The sequence below is a fragment of the Echinops telfairi genome, unplaced genomic scaffold (assembly GCF_000313985.2).
Source record: "Echinops telfairi isolate 266 unplaced genomic scaffold, ASM31398v2 ScPeMD7_1957;HRSCAF=2489, whole genome shotgun sequence".
Taxonomy (NCBI): domain Eukaryota; kingdom Metazoa; phylum Chordata; class Mammalia; order Afrosoricida; family Tenrecidae; genus Echinops; species Echinops telfairi.
In genome coordinates, this window is record NW_022105855.1 from 4,793,852 (window position 1) to 4,808,927 (window position 15,076).

Consider the following 15,076-nt stretch of genomic DNA (forward strand, 5'->3'; position numbering starts at 1 on the left):
CACAATTGATGTGTGTATGGATTGGGATAACAGTTGTATGAGCCCCTAATAAAATGTTTAAAAAAACAAACAAAAACAAAATGCATTTGCAGGATTGACATAGAGAATAAGCCTCAGGTGGTTTCCCTCTAATCATAATTGAGGGATAGGAACAACCAGGTGATCAGAAAGAGAGTACTATAGGGAAGACTGTAATGAATTAAAAAGATAAACCTAATTCAAATGGTTAAAACCTTGCCATGTGATCTCCGGTTTGATACAATTTGTACTTAATCTGTTTTTTAATATTTGCTCTATTGTTTGTTTTTCTTTTTTTTTCCTTTTTATTTATTCATTTTTTTGTTTGCTTTTCATACGGGGGTTTATCTCTGTTGTTTTTTGACATTGTTGGTAGCTTTCTTGACTCTCATATTTTTTCTATGATTTTTGGTATATGAAACTCAGAATGATGACACTATAGAGATAATAACTAGAATAAAGATTCCTAGGAGCAGGAGAAGGGCTGGTAATGGGGAGCTGATATTGAAGAGTACAAGAAGGAAGACAATATCTTGAAGCTGATTATGGTAGTGATGATATAACACTGCTTGATATGATTGAGCTGTGGAAAGTACGATGTCTGGATTAGGTCCTAATAACATAGTTTGAAAGAAAAACAGAGTTAACAAAGAACATTAACATTGTCTTTGATTTATTCTCAAAACAATTAGATGATGACAAAAATCTCCAATTTAATATACCATAAATTTGGCATAAGGTGCTCCTATGGTTATTATGCATTGGTCTAGTAATCTCAAGATTGGTGGCTCAAATTGACTGGTCAATCCTCATAAGAAAGATAAGTCTGACTGCTCTCAAAGATTTAGAGTCTCAGGAACCCTATGCAGGGTTCATAACACTCATAGTTGAATTGATGCAGTGGGTTTGGTTTCCATTTGACAAAGGTTGCTCTATTAAAAATATTAACCTTTAAATGAAGTTTATACATATATTATTTGTGTTCAGTCCAATGTAATGACATTCTGACAGAGAAAATACACAATGAAACCTACACAAGCCCCTTTAAATTTAATATTAAGGCATATTTAATGAAATACATGTATAAAATTATTGACATTGATGATTTATAACTTTTTAGATAGACACAGAAATTCCATCAATTTTTAAATAATAAAAATGCACAGATATGGAAGTTATATGAGATATAATTTTCCACATATTTCAATAGCGAATTGGTAATAGTATACATAAATGAATCATTCTTAGCAATCCAGTGCCTGTTCCTTAACACATGATCCAAGAAAACTTAAATAGATTCAATGCTGACAGATGTAATAATTTTTTTTCTCACAAAGTTCATTCAAAATCTCCTCCATTGGACTATACAAAATGCATTTCTCTCGATCTAAAGTTGAAGTGAATAAAGGTCTGTAATAAAGAAGAAAATTTAAAAAAATAAAGAAGAAAATATCTACATTTAAGAAACGAAAATGAAAATATTAAGGAATGTTTTTTAAAGTATTTGAATACGTTAAGAAGAAGAAGCGTTGCTTACGTTTTAATTTCATAATAGTTTATTTTTAACAGTTTCACCGACATACAATTCACATATTATATATTTTTCTTTTTTTAATCATTTTATTGGGGGCTCATACAGCTCTTATCACAATCCATACCTATGTCCATTGTGTCAAGCACATTTGTACATATGTTGCCATCATCATTCTCAAACATTTCCATTCTACTTAAGCCCTTGCTATCAGCTCCTCTTTTTATCCCTCCTTCCCTCTCTCTCCCTGCCTCCCTTCCTCCCTCCCTCATAAACCTTTGATAATTTATAAATTATTATTATTTTTTCATTTCTTACACTGACTGATGTCTCCCTTCACTCTGTTGTGCATCCCCCTGGGAGGAGGTTATATGTAGATCATGGTGATCAGTCCCTCCTTTCTCCCCCACCTTCCTCTTCTCCTCCTGGTATCACTACTCTCATTATTGGTCCTGAGGGGTTTATCTGTCCTGATTCTCTGTGTTTCCAACTCCTATCTGTACCAATGTACATGCTCTGGTCTAGCCAGATTTGTAAGGTAGAATTGGGGTCATGATAGTGGGGGGGAGGAAGCATTAAAGAACTAGAGGAAAGTTGTATGTTTCATCAGTGCTATACTGCACCCTGAATGGCTCATCTTTTTCTTGTGAGTCTTCTGCAAGGGAATGTCCAATTGTCTATAGATGGGCTGTGGGTCTACACTCCACAATCACCCTCATTCACATCGATATGATTTTTTGTTCTGGGTATTTGATGCATGATATTTGATGTCATCAACACCTCATGATCGCACAGGATGATGTGCTTCTTCCATGTGGGCTTTGTTGTTTCTTAGCTAGATGGCCTCTTGTTTATCTTCAAGGCTGTAAGCCCCCAGATGCTATATCTTTTATAGCCAGGCACCATCAGCTTTCTTCACCACATTTGCTTATGCACACATTTTGTCTTCATTGATGGTGTCAGGAAGATGAACATCACAGAATGCCAGGTTATTAGAACAAAGTGTTCCTGCATTGAGGCAGTGTCCATCTGCTACCTTAATACTTAACATATAGATATATGTACATAGATTTATTTCTCTATCATTATATATAAATATGTTTACATGTGTACAGGCCTGTATTTAGACTTTTGTTATTGTTATTTTTGTTATTTTTGTTATTGTCCTTTGCCTCCTAGCTCTTTCCTTTATTTCCTTTTACTTTCTTGTCCCACTAACATATTTGGCCTTCACTCGGGTTTCAGTAATTCCTCTCACCTAGATTGCCCTTGATCAAGAACCACCAGGCATCTTATACCCTCCTTGCCATCAATTTTAGATCATTTGTTCTTCCCTTGTCCCTGGGTTGGTTGATACCACTTTCCTTTCCCCCTCCCCCGTCCCATGTTCCTCTGGAGCCATTGGATTGTTTTCTCTTCATATTATATATTTCAATAGTTCAATCACATTCATAAGTGTATAACCATCACTACAATCAATTCCAATACAATGAGGGCAATGAATGTACAAATATGCTTTATACAATTGATGTATATATGGGTTGTGATAAGAGTTGTATGAGCCCCTAATAAAACTATTAAAAATAAATAAATTAAATTAAATTAAAAATTAATAAATTTCATTATAAAAATTATATGCTAATAATGAAAATAAAGATACATATAGGTACAGAAGATAATTCGTAATATCACTAGAGGATCCCCAAAATATTTGGCTTCCCAGAGTAAAGGGAAAAAAATCAATATAGCACTTTTGTTGACTACCTCAATATGTGTGAACATGTTTTATGCATGTACATAGTTTTGTGTCTTTCTAAAACCCACAGAAATAATATATTAGAAGTTACTTTATATACATAAAGATACAAACATTCGTGTGACTTGAGAATGAATTTGTATGTTGTGAATTGGGCTAAAATTGTATTCTGCTGCACCTAATGCCTTTTCTGTGATCTCATACCCTAGACAGTGCACCCTTGGTATAGTACTCCTGGGATGTATCTGCACTTATGAGATCTATGTATAAACTCAGAAAGAACAGAAAAGGTACATGAGTGTGAGAAACTTACAATTGCTGAGATAAAGCAGAGCCATCCTCCCACAACCAGATGTCACCAGTTTCATTGTAAGAGAGCCCAAGCCAGTAAAAATGGGGACTGTATTTCAAAAAACCCTGCTTTGAGGAAGAGACAGACACATTAACTTAATTTGAATCTACTCCAGGATTGATCAGCATCAGACTTGGTCAATCAGCCATGCAAATCAAAGTTCTCTTTCCTTTCTAATCACTGAGTGACAGTTATAGGCCTCAGATTTCTAATTTATCCACTCATTTATGAAGAAAAAGAATCCAAGTGCAAATCTTATGTCACTATGAAGTGGAACATGTTATAAACGGAGCCAGAATTTTTATGGAACAATTTCTTCACCAGTGATTGCCATTTAATTGTCATCTGAAATCCACAGTAGCTGAAGGGATAAATCCATAAGCAGAGTCTACTTAGGGACAAATCCATAAGCAGAGTCTACTTAGGGATAAATCCATAAGCAGAGTCTACTTAGGGATAAATCCATAAGCAGAGTCTACTTAGGTTGTCCTTGGCACAGGTTCTGCACAGATAGAATAATTTTTACTTTTTCTCAAAAAGTGAATATTTTTTATGATAATATCCTTATAATCTTTTTATCACAAAGAAATAGTAAAACTCACATAATTAGAAATGAAACTATAAGTACAATGAAAAAACCTAAAAATTATAGTTGTTTGGTTGGTTACTTGAATAAAATGAGCAAAGGAAGGAATCTAACAGTTCTTTGATTTCTTTGCAATTTCTTGCCCTTATATAAAATCTTGACTTTTATACTTCTGTTATAAATCTCTGGGAGAAGTTATTTTGATTTTTTTAATGACTTATTGAAGATGTAGAAAACTAATAAGTCATTTTTTCAAATACACCCACCCATTTACTATCTGATTAAAGATGAATCAAAATAATCAGGTTATTTGGTATTGATTATTTTCAGGCATAACAAAATGTGAGAAAAAAATAAAGTACATGCCAACTGATCTTTGCTTTTCGGATGAAACAGTGTGGAGTTCTGAGAAATACAGAAATTTCTACTTTCTGCCCAAGTTTCTTTTTTATTAGAAATGAAGTAGCAGTTGCTTTTGTAGCCAATCCACTTTTCTGGACAAGAACAGCAGTCAGAACCTAAGACAAAATAAATATGATATGTGACAGTAAACATATTTAAAATTTCAAAGCCATTTTACTCAGTATTCAAAAATGTTTGCCATTTACTCATATTTTATGACAATATTATCTGAGAACCTACTATAAATGTATACATGCACAGCATGCTATTTCCAGAAAATATTCTTGTGCCCAGTCAGACATGATGTTTTTCTCCATGAATATTACATTCTAGAGAGAGTTAGAAATATTTCACTCCTAATCACTCATTAATTGTATTGAATAATGTTCTTAGTAAGTACACAAGTGGAATACAGTGGATAAAAACAGCATGTAGCAACCAAAAACAGGGAAGTTCAAAGAGTCACCTTTTAAAAACATAACATTTATGCAAAGCCAAATACTATAAACAGAAGTTAACTAGATCATGTTTTTTTGTATGTGAAACCCAGGAGAGGTAAATTTATAGAGACAGTAATTTCATTAATTATTCCTTAGGGGTATGGCAGGGGGAGTTGGGGAGAAATGGGAAACTAATAATGATGAATACAAGAACAAAGAAAATGTTCTCAAAGTGATTGTGATGATGCTTGTACAACTCTTGTTGATGTGATTGAATTATTGGATTGTAGGATTTGTGAATTATTATTTTTGTTTGTTTTTTGGATTTGTGAATTATATGTCAATAAAATTGTTTTAAAAATAATTGTATCATAGAGAAATGTAAATGGAGAAAATGTCAGCATATTTCCTGAATTAGAAAAAACTGCTATACATTGGTAAAATTCTAATATATAAACTTCTTAAAAACCATGATAAAGAAAACAATTAATGTCCAAATAATGCAACTTATCAGGAATAGTGTCCTCAGCATTTCTTATCCTTCATGGTAAAAGTCATGACACCTGCTAACCATTCAAGTGTTTAACAAAGGAACGGCTCTGAAGTTGTGGGAATAAACCGTAAAGTAAGGGCTTGCAGGTAACAGATGATGAGGAGTGCCTAAAGGGAAAAATGAGTATTATTGGATAAGTGGAATTCAGAATTGTGGAAATGAGGGCACAGAATTCTGAATCCAATAAAAGCAAATGAAAAGAGATAGGAAAGTCTGAGTTAGGAGGAAATGCAGCATGCAATCAGAATTAGCTCTAATAATTACTATTATGCTGGTGTGTTACTTAATGATGAGCACTCAAAAAGGAAAAAAGATCATTTTGAATTAATACTTGTTTTATTTTAATACTTGTACACTCAGTGTAATGTAATCATTTTACATTAGAGCACAATGAAATGAGCCTGTTCAATAATTAGTGGAGCAGACTTGTATATATACATAGACTATTCCATCAAATCACTTGTAAAAAACCGATTAATGTTAATTTTTTACCAATAATTAGTCAGAATCGACTCAAGGACAAAAGGGTACACCAATAATAAGCTTCTTACAAGAAAGGAGCTCACCCCTCCTGTGTTCTGTGGGGCTTCCTGGCCAGCGTGTTTGCTCAATCTTTTCTTTACTAAATGCTGTAAGAGAGTGTTAGAAATTTAGATAATCAGACACAGATTAAAGCCATTGAGAGGATAAACTACCACACATTAGTAATATGAGACCTTTGTTATAAGTGGTCTATCACAGCTTGGATCTTTATAAAGACTTGCTGGCAGAAACTTACACATTGTCAGCAAAATCCCCAAAGTAGCCATCAACGAAAGACATATTATTCCTAAAATCGCAGATATCAGTCTCCATGGAGAACTCTGGAAAACTGTCGTAAAAGATAAATAAGATGACGGCTTAAAGAACAAAACACAGTTTGAAGTTCATAACAACAGAAGCCAATTAGAAAATTCAGAGGTTTTTTAAAAAATATTTTAATTTGATGACAGTCATTTTCTAAGAAAACTTTGAAAAGCAGATATCCTCGGGGAGGAGATGAGCCAGTCAGGGTGCGATGTAACAATGATGAGAAATACAACCTTCCTCTAGTTCCTAAAGGTTTCCTCCCCGCTCCCACTACCATGACTCGAATTCTGTCTTGCAAGACTGGCTAGACCAGAGCAGGTACACTGGTACAGATAGGAGCTGAGAATCCAGGGAATCCAGGATGGATGAGCCCTATAGGACCAGTGGTGTGAGTGACAAAACAGGGAGGGTAAAGGGAGAATGGGTGGGAAAGAGGGAACCGATTGCATGGAACTGTGTGTGACCTCCTCCCTGGGGGACAGACGGCCGAGGGGTGGATGAGGGGAGAAGTCGGACAGGGCAAGATATGACAAAATACCCATTTATAAACAATCAAGGGCTCATGCGGGAGGGGGGAGCGGGGAGGGAGGGGAAAAATGAGGACCTGATGTCGGGGGTTTAAATGGAGAGAAAATGTTTTGAGAAACGATGTACAAATGCGCTTTACACAATTGATGTGTGTATGGATTGGGATAACAGTTGTATGAGCCCCTAATAAAATGTTTAAAAAAAGATATGTCAGGAATAAAAAAAAAAAAAGAAAAGCAGATATCCTAGTTACAACTTTGAACAATACCAATGTTTCTTGCAGTGTACTTTATTCTTGCGTGAGATGGTTACTATATTGACTATTCTTCCAGCTCTGTCTCTGAAACCGCAGTAGATTTGCCGTTTATAGAAATCTTTTTTTTTAATCAATTTATTGGGGCTCATACAATTCATCACAATACATAGATCAATTGTATAAAACACATCTATACATTTGTTGCCCTCATTATTCCCAAAATTCGCTTTGCCATCTTGAGACAGAAGCGAGTAAGAGGCAGTAACATCAAGTTGATGCGCTTCCAGAGTATACATTCATTTTTAGTCTCTCAAGCAGCATCACAAGGTGGAGGACATGATTGCCTTTAGGTCACTCCAAACCAAACCCACTGCCACTGAGTTGATTCCAATTCAAGGCGTCCCTCTAGCAGGCCCTTGGGCGCTTCTGAGACAGACTCTTCCAGGGAGTAGAAAGCCCGTGTTTCTCCTGCGAAGCGGCTGATAATTTCATTCTGCTGACCATGCAATTAGCAGCTGAACGCTTAGGTAGGTGAGAAACTTGAGGGTCCAGGAAAATGTTATTTTCTCATGGTATCAAAGCGAGTCCACACCAGAAATCCAATTAAAGTGTGTCTAGATCCAGAATCTTTCACTTCACATGTTGTGCCATTATCGCTAGCAATAACGCTATTCAGGCGTGTGCTTTTCTGCTAATCTTAAGGCTCTGAGAACGTCATCCTACTCAAAGCTCTGTGGTGGGACTACATGGAAGAGAAGACACAGCACTCCGGATCTGCCTGGAGGAGACGTCCCACCACAAATGCTTGGCTAATACCGTGGAAGATGGGTTCATTTCCCATATGAAGTATGATCCATAAATAACTTTTATTACAAAAGCAAAAAATAAAACCAGAACATTTGCTCACATATCGAATACATTATCATGATAAATCAAATTGAATTATGATACCTTATTTTTTAAAAGAGAACATTTGGTCATATCAAAATTTTTCTAATAAACTTCATCCCTCAAAAAAAAAAAACAGCCTTCGGTAGACCTGTATTAACATTCATTAGCATACCTCCATCCAGTTTTGCTTTGATTAACATCAGTATAATTTTTCAAGTTCTTCCTTTGGGTGATCTCTACAACCTGTTTCAAGTTAAATGACATGTTTCCAACATAACCCTTCTAAACATTGTGTCTATCATTTTATTCTGTATTTCTAGGAAAGAATTATGTTAAAATTATTGTCACAATTTAACCTGGAGAATTTAGAGGTATTTCTGTCAGAAGCCACTCTAAACCTCTTGAAAAAATATCACACAATGATTTATAAGTATCAGAATGAAGAACCAGAAATTTAAATTTAATGTGCTTACAAGTGGCAAGCCTAAAAATGCCCAATATTAATTGGACTCATTTCTCTTCTAACACCACCTTAGCATTAGACTGAGCCACTAGGTAACTTTCTGACTATTTCAAATTTTAAAATTCCTGAGGACATACATACCTGCCATGGAAATTGGTGTTGCAGGTCGATGGAAGAAAGGAATGATGAGTGCTTGTTCGAAAGCAAAATTATTTCACAGAGCTGAAGAACTCACAAGGTGTATATATATATAATAAAAGAGAATTGTGTGCTTCAACAATGCCCTTTCATCACCTCGCGTGAGCCAGGTATGCAGCATGAAAGCAGCAGTAAACGTACCACCTTCTGAAATGTTCCAGATATCACAATACAGGAAATTAACACTGACCTTTGTATTAAGAGTCATGTGATTAGAATAAAAAGTGAGAGAGAGTTGCTGTTTTTTAAGCTTTTAAATGAATAGTGATCTAGAAAAAAAATTCCAAGCCATATAAAAATATGGACAAAAGAAGGTACATTACTAAAACTTTGTGGATATTTTTCTTTTAATAAAAATAAACAGTCATTGTGCATTTACCATGTATCAAGTAGTTTGAAACATTTTATATCTACAAACTCATTCAACAAGATGTCAAGATAAAGAAGATGTAGATAGCCTTATTTAGCAACGTAAATACTGATGTCCTATTGGTTAAATAACTTCCACCTTGTTACCTAAGCAAGAAATACAGGCAGCTTTACATTAGAGGATGCAGTTTTAGAGCTCACCATGCCCAGGGAATTAAGCCCACCTTCTCTATAGATTTCCATTTCTTTTCTCCTACATGGTGTCATTTATCTAAGCATTTATTATGTTTGTGTTCTCCATCTCTGTCTCATCAAACCAACCACATAAGGTAAAGATCCCACTATTTTTCTATGTATATAACACACACACACACACACACACACATAAATACCTGTATTATAATGCTTTATCACCTGCTCTAAAGCCACACTTCAGGGTCTTACATTAATCTTGAATTCTTTCAGCCCCTCATTTTCCAATGTTCTATTTCTAAGCCTCTAAGTTGAGAGGAACTATTTTTTATAAGTAAATCTCTTGACCAATATGAACTACTCATAGATAAATGATTGGTGTTGGGCATTGCTCAACCGGCAGAAAGCTGCCTAATGTCACTCACCTTTTGCCCCCATATAAAAGCATTGAAACTAAATATGAGTTTAGGATGTTTCTTTAGGTTTTAGGTTTGGGATTCAACATAGTTGTCAAAACTGTAACGAAATATGCAGTAAAGATTATTAGTACAATTTTATAATTTTAGATAATTTTAAAAATCATTTTATTGGGGCTCATACAACTCTTATCACAATCCATACATACATCAATTGTGTAAAGCACATTTGTACATTCGTTGTCCTCATCATTCTCAAAACATTTGCTCTCCACTTAAGCTCCTGACATCAGCTCTTCATTTTCCCTCCTCCCTCCCTGCTCCCGACTCCCTAATGAACCCTCGATAATTTATAAATTATTATTTTGTCATATCTTACACTGTCCGACATCTCCCTTAACCCACTTTTCTGTTGTCCTTCCCCCAGTTATATGCAGATCCCTGTAATCGGTTCCCCCTTTCCACCCCACCATCCCTCTACACTCCCGGCATCCCCACTCTCACTGGTTAAAGGGATCATCTGTCCTGGATTCCCTGTGTTTCCAGTTCCTATCTGTACTAGTGTACAACCTCTAGTCTAGGTAGAATTGTAAGGTAGAATTGGGATCATGATAGTGGGAGAGGAGGAAGCATTTAGGAACTAGAGGAAAGTTGTATGTTTCATTGTTGCTACACTGCACCCTGACTGGCTCATCTCCTCCCCGCAACCCTTCTTTCTGGAAGGGGATGTCCAGTTGCCTACAGATGGGCTTTGGGTCCCCACGCTGCACTCCCCCTCATTCACAATGATATGATTTTTTGTTCTTTGATGGCTGATACCTGATCTCTTTGATACCTCGTGATCACACAGGCTGGACTTTCAGATAATCTTTTGGGAAAATTACTTTTAAAAAATTTTAGAATCATCCCTGATGAGAGCTAAATAACTAATTATTTCCTTTTATAGTTTAGTCAATAACTCAAAAGTAGGAAGCCTGCATAGTCATACTCAATCCATAAACTCTACACTCATGGTTCAAATAGGTATCTGCATCTTAATCAACATATATTACATATGCTGTATTTTTCCTTCTTTATACCTATCTAAAAGCCTTTTCCTTCTTGATACCTAAAAGCCATTTGATTTTTAAAGATTCAGAATAGTCTCCCTATATGCATATAAAACAACCATTCAGAATAAACCTTATATTCAAATTAAGAACCGGGACAAATTTAAAATGAGTCAAAAGGGAGAGCAGATGACAAGGTGCTACACTGTAACCTAACAATATCTGCAATAGTCCCCTTGGCAATGCACGCTGTCCGACAGCAAGGCCATCGCCATCTGCAGACTGTGCTCAGGAGGGATTGATTCACCAGAGGCTTACTCTGTGGGAGCGCTGGAGCAGATTTTGAATTTCCGCTGTCATCATTTCCTTTGGCAAACGGGGCTGTCAGAATGTAAGCTCTAACACGGTCCCCTTCTCTAGATTTGGATTGTATTATTCTTTACAATCCTTGGATCACACAGGCTGATATAAGGCAAAGCTGCTTACCAAGACAGTACAGGGGAGCTCATTGGTTCTTGAAGATAGTCTGAGCAATGCTTTGTCTTTTAAAATAGCTTGACTAACTTAAACATATGTATATATACTTAGATTGCACAAATTCTTCTTGTCAATGGATGTCAAATGTACAGAAAAGCAGAATCAGGCATCGGTGGCTTCTATCCCCTAGTCTTACTGCTTGCCTTTGAGGCCTCAGAGCAGCTTATGAAGAAAATAGCCAGTTGTCCTCCCCAGCTAGGTCTACAACTTTAAAAAGATAAGAATCACAAATGTATGTGTATGAACCCCTCAGCTTTGTGTAATAGAAATAAGTTATTTATAGTATTGATAGGTAGGAAGATCAGAGATAAAGGGATCTACATTAAACAAAAACCAGCTGGCCATGCCACAATAAAGGGGTTGGAAAGAAATCATGCACACATTAGACACCTATGGGGACAATCCAAAGCTGTGGATGCTTAGACCAATATCACCTAGACAGAGGTGAAGGTCAAGCTGGATACACGCACGAGGCCCCAGCAACATCACATCACTTGGGAGCCTAAACTCAGTCACTAACAATGGACAATGCCTCAACCACGCCCCCTCAAGTTGGGGTAGAAGAGGATACAAAGCAGAGGCCAAGGGCGCTTGCTCTCTTATTCATCACTCTTGTTGCCGTACTTCTTCCATGTGGTTTTCACGCTCCCCATAAAATAGCCAGCTTCAGTTGAGAACCCTTGTGTGGTTCCCCACGGGGTATGTGCACGCTTTCCAGAGATAGCATGTCTGATCTGAGACTGTATTAACCTAAACTTCCCTTTCCTTCCGAAAAGTTCCGTGGATTTACAAAAGTGCTTTTGCTGCGTGAATTCTTTCAGCATCGAGAAGCAAGAACCAAGGAAAACCATTTCAGAAACCCAACAATATTAGGTAGGAGTTGAAACTGTAGTGAGAAGACATAGTGTTAGAAGAAATAACTATATAACTGATTTTTGTTTCTGTTTGTATCCAAGAAAAGGGATTAATTTTATTTCCCAAAATAAATGCTTGCTTTATTTTATTTACCTGTTTATTTGTCTCCAAAAGCTTTTGCGCTCTTTAAACTTGAAGGAAAACATGGGAGGTGGGGTGGGGGTTTCTGAGAGTATTGTCAGAAAAAGTAAAAATTCTCATTAACTATATCAGAAATTAAAACAAGGGGGGTCTAATTAAAATTCTCACTTATTAAATCATTTGCTGATAGCAACAATGACTACACTATGTATTGATAACTTCTTGGTAATACTGTTAACAATTCTGACCTCCCAGATCCTCTGGGAATAAACACAAAGTCTCAGTTTCTTCCAGAATATGGAAGAGCATCCTAAAGGAAAGAACTTGAAGAATTCTATTTTCCTTAGTTTCTAATATCTAAATCTGATGAACGTAAGTTTTGGAACCGAGGTGCCTGATACATTTATCGTGACTAAGCCTCGGAGTGGGCCTGATGTCATCTTTTCCAAGCTCTTGTTTCGGCATTATAGGTGCTGGACCCCTAAAAGCAAGGTGCCTGACCAAAGTAAAATGATTATTCTGAGGCTTAATTCAGTTGCCAACCTGACTAAGGCTAACTTCCTTAAAAATCAGTGAGCTGAGTAGGGAGCTAACGGCTTGTGAGCAAGAAATTGTATACACGACATTGGGTCAGATTTCAGCAAATATAAGTAAATAACAAAGTATTTTTCTACAAAGTTAAGCCCTTTGACCTACTTAAATACATTTTTTTTAAAGAAGAAATATTTTAAATGTTCTTAAGGAAGTATAGAGACAAGAGTCTTATCAGAAGTCAATTCAGCAGCCTTCAGGGAATGCTTCTGATAGATCTCTTGTAACTTCCCTACAAAACTTCTTTAGCCACATAAGCCAACCTATCCAAGTCGACCACACTTTCAAGTCACTGCCTAGGGTTTTCTAGCATCCAGACCTGGAAATTTCCTATCAGATTTTGTAGACTAGTTTCTGGTTTCTACCCTATGTCTATCCCCAGTAAACGGCCATCCTGGGGATTCAGTGGTCTGCAGTTTCTATGGGTCACTCTACCCCATTCCAGTGTTTATTGTGATTTCAATAAACCTTTTTGTTTCACTTTAGCAGTCTGAGGATTTTACTGTAGGACACTGGCAAGCTATGGAACATATTAACATCTTAGCCGAGCTCATCAATGTTGATGGTCTTGTTTCTTTGATTCACTGTTCACTGCTGTCCATGAAAGGTAGGAAGATTGAGGTAATGGGGATTGTCTCCACCTAATGCCTACACAAAGCTTAATTTAGCTGGCCATGCCACAATAAAGGGGTTGGAAAGAAATTGGAAACACATTAGACACATGTGGTGACAATCCAAAGCTGGGCATGCTCAAACCAAAGTTACCTAGGCTCAGCGGAAGGTCAACCTGGGCATACACAGTAGGCACCAGCAACGTTAGGTCACACACGTGCCTGAACTCAGCCACTAACAATGATCAATACCCTCAGCCATGCCCGTCAACCCCCATACCCCACTCCAAGTGGGGACAGGAAGGGATAAATAGCACAGGCAGGCTGAAGCCAACCTCTCTCAGGCGCTCTCTGAGGACGGGATCTCTTCCGTGTGTGCGGTGCCCATTTGCATAACCACTCCGCCCTGGAGCTCTCTTTTCTTCCCTTTTCCGTTCTGGCTCTCCTTTTCCCGCATAATTTTTCATGCTCCCTTGAAGTGGCTATTTTCGGTTGTGAACTCTCCCACGGCCCTGCCATATGGTCTCGCATGCTTTCCAGGTATAGCGAGTAGGGTCTGAGACTGTAATACCCCAAACTTCCCTTTCCCCCTTAAAAGCTACTTGGATTACAAAGTGCTTCTGCCGCATGAATTATTTCAGTGTTGAGAAGCAAGAACAGGGGAAAACCATTCCAGAACCCTAATATCACCAAAATATGAAAACTTATTCTTCTTTGTAATCCTCCCAGAAGTCAGAGGTTCAGCGTCCCTAAGTTTAGGTTGACTTTTGTGACTTTGATTAAGAAAACCAAACCTTTTGTACATCTTACAAACCATTTTGAGAGAGGAGGTCTCTCTCAAGTGGGTCAGTTTCTCATGACATGTGGAGAAGACCACTCATTTTCTACCATTTGACATTGCTGCACAATCACCCAAATCCACACACTCCTACAAGTGCTTAGTGAATCTTCCTGGAAATTCAAGTTAAGAGGTGGGGTGGGGGCGAGGGACTGAGAGTGGCATGTCTGTCTGTGAGAGGGTGAACCCAGTGGGCCAACCTGCTATTAGGAGACATACTTAGTGTTCCTTATATAGATCCCAAAGGGAGAGTATGCCTGGTACTATGTTCCTAACTGGATACTTTTGGCCTAGTTTCTAACAAGCCTTTAGTGACCCAGGCCATGCTATAGACTACTGGGACATTAAACTCTGCCCTTTCCAGGTGCACAACATCCTTCATAGACTATACCAGAAGGATCCAATTTGGAAACCCACTAAGTGAACAAGACTTTACCATAAATTCATCTCTAACAGATTTAAGAAAGTGAACTTCTCCTTTGGACGTAGGCTGCCTTGAGTGAGAACAAGCAGATGACTGCTACCCTAAGGTTACGGAATTGGAGAATCTTGGATTTTAATTTGGATCTCTTGCTTTGGGAGTGCTCAATGAATGGCAGCTCAGGACCACCAGATATTTATTATTTTCATGCTCTCATTACTTTTTTTATGACA

The 15,076-nt window shown here is 37.2% G+C and overlaps 1 protein-coding gene across 1 annotated transcript; it reads right to left on the reverse strand.

The window, feature by feature from the left end:
- Positions 1-1,316: 1,316 nt before the first annotated feature.
- On the reverse strand, positions 1,317-14,051 carry LOC101643794 (natural killer cells antigen CD94). Its single transcript, XM_013008583.1, has 5 exons — positions 13,865-14,051; positions 6,417-6,509; positions 4,610-4,761; positions 3,619-3,722; positions 1,317-1,428 (listed from the first exon to the last, which is right to left on the reverse strand). The coding sequence occupies exons 1-5, from the start codon at positions 14,049-14,051 to the stop codon at positions 1,317-1,319; spliced, it is 648 nt and encodes a 215-aa protein (XP_012864037.1).
- Positions 14,052-15,076: the final 1,025 nt, after the last annotated feature.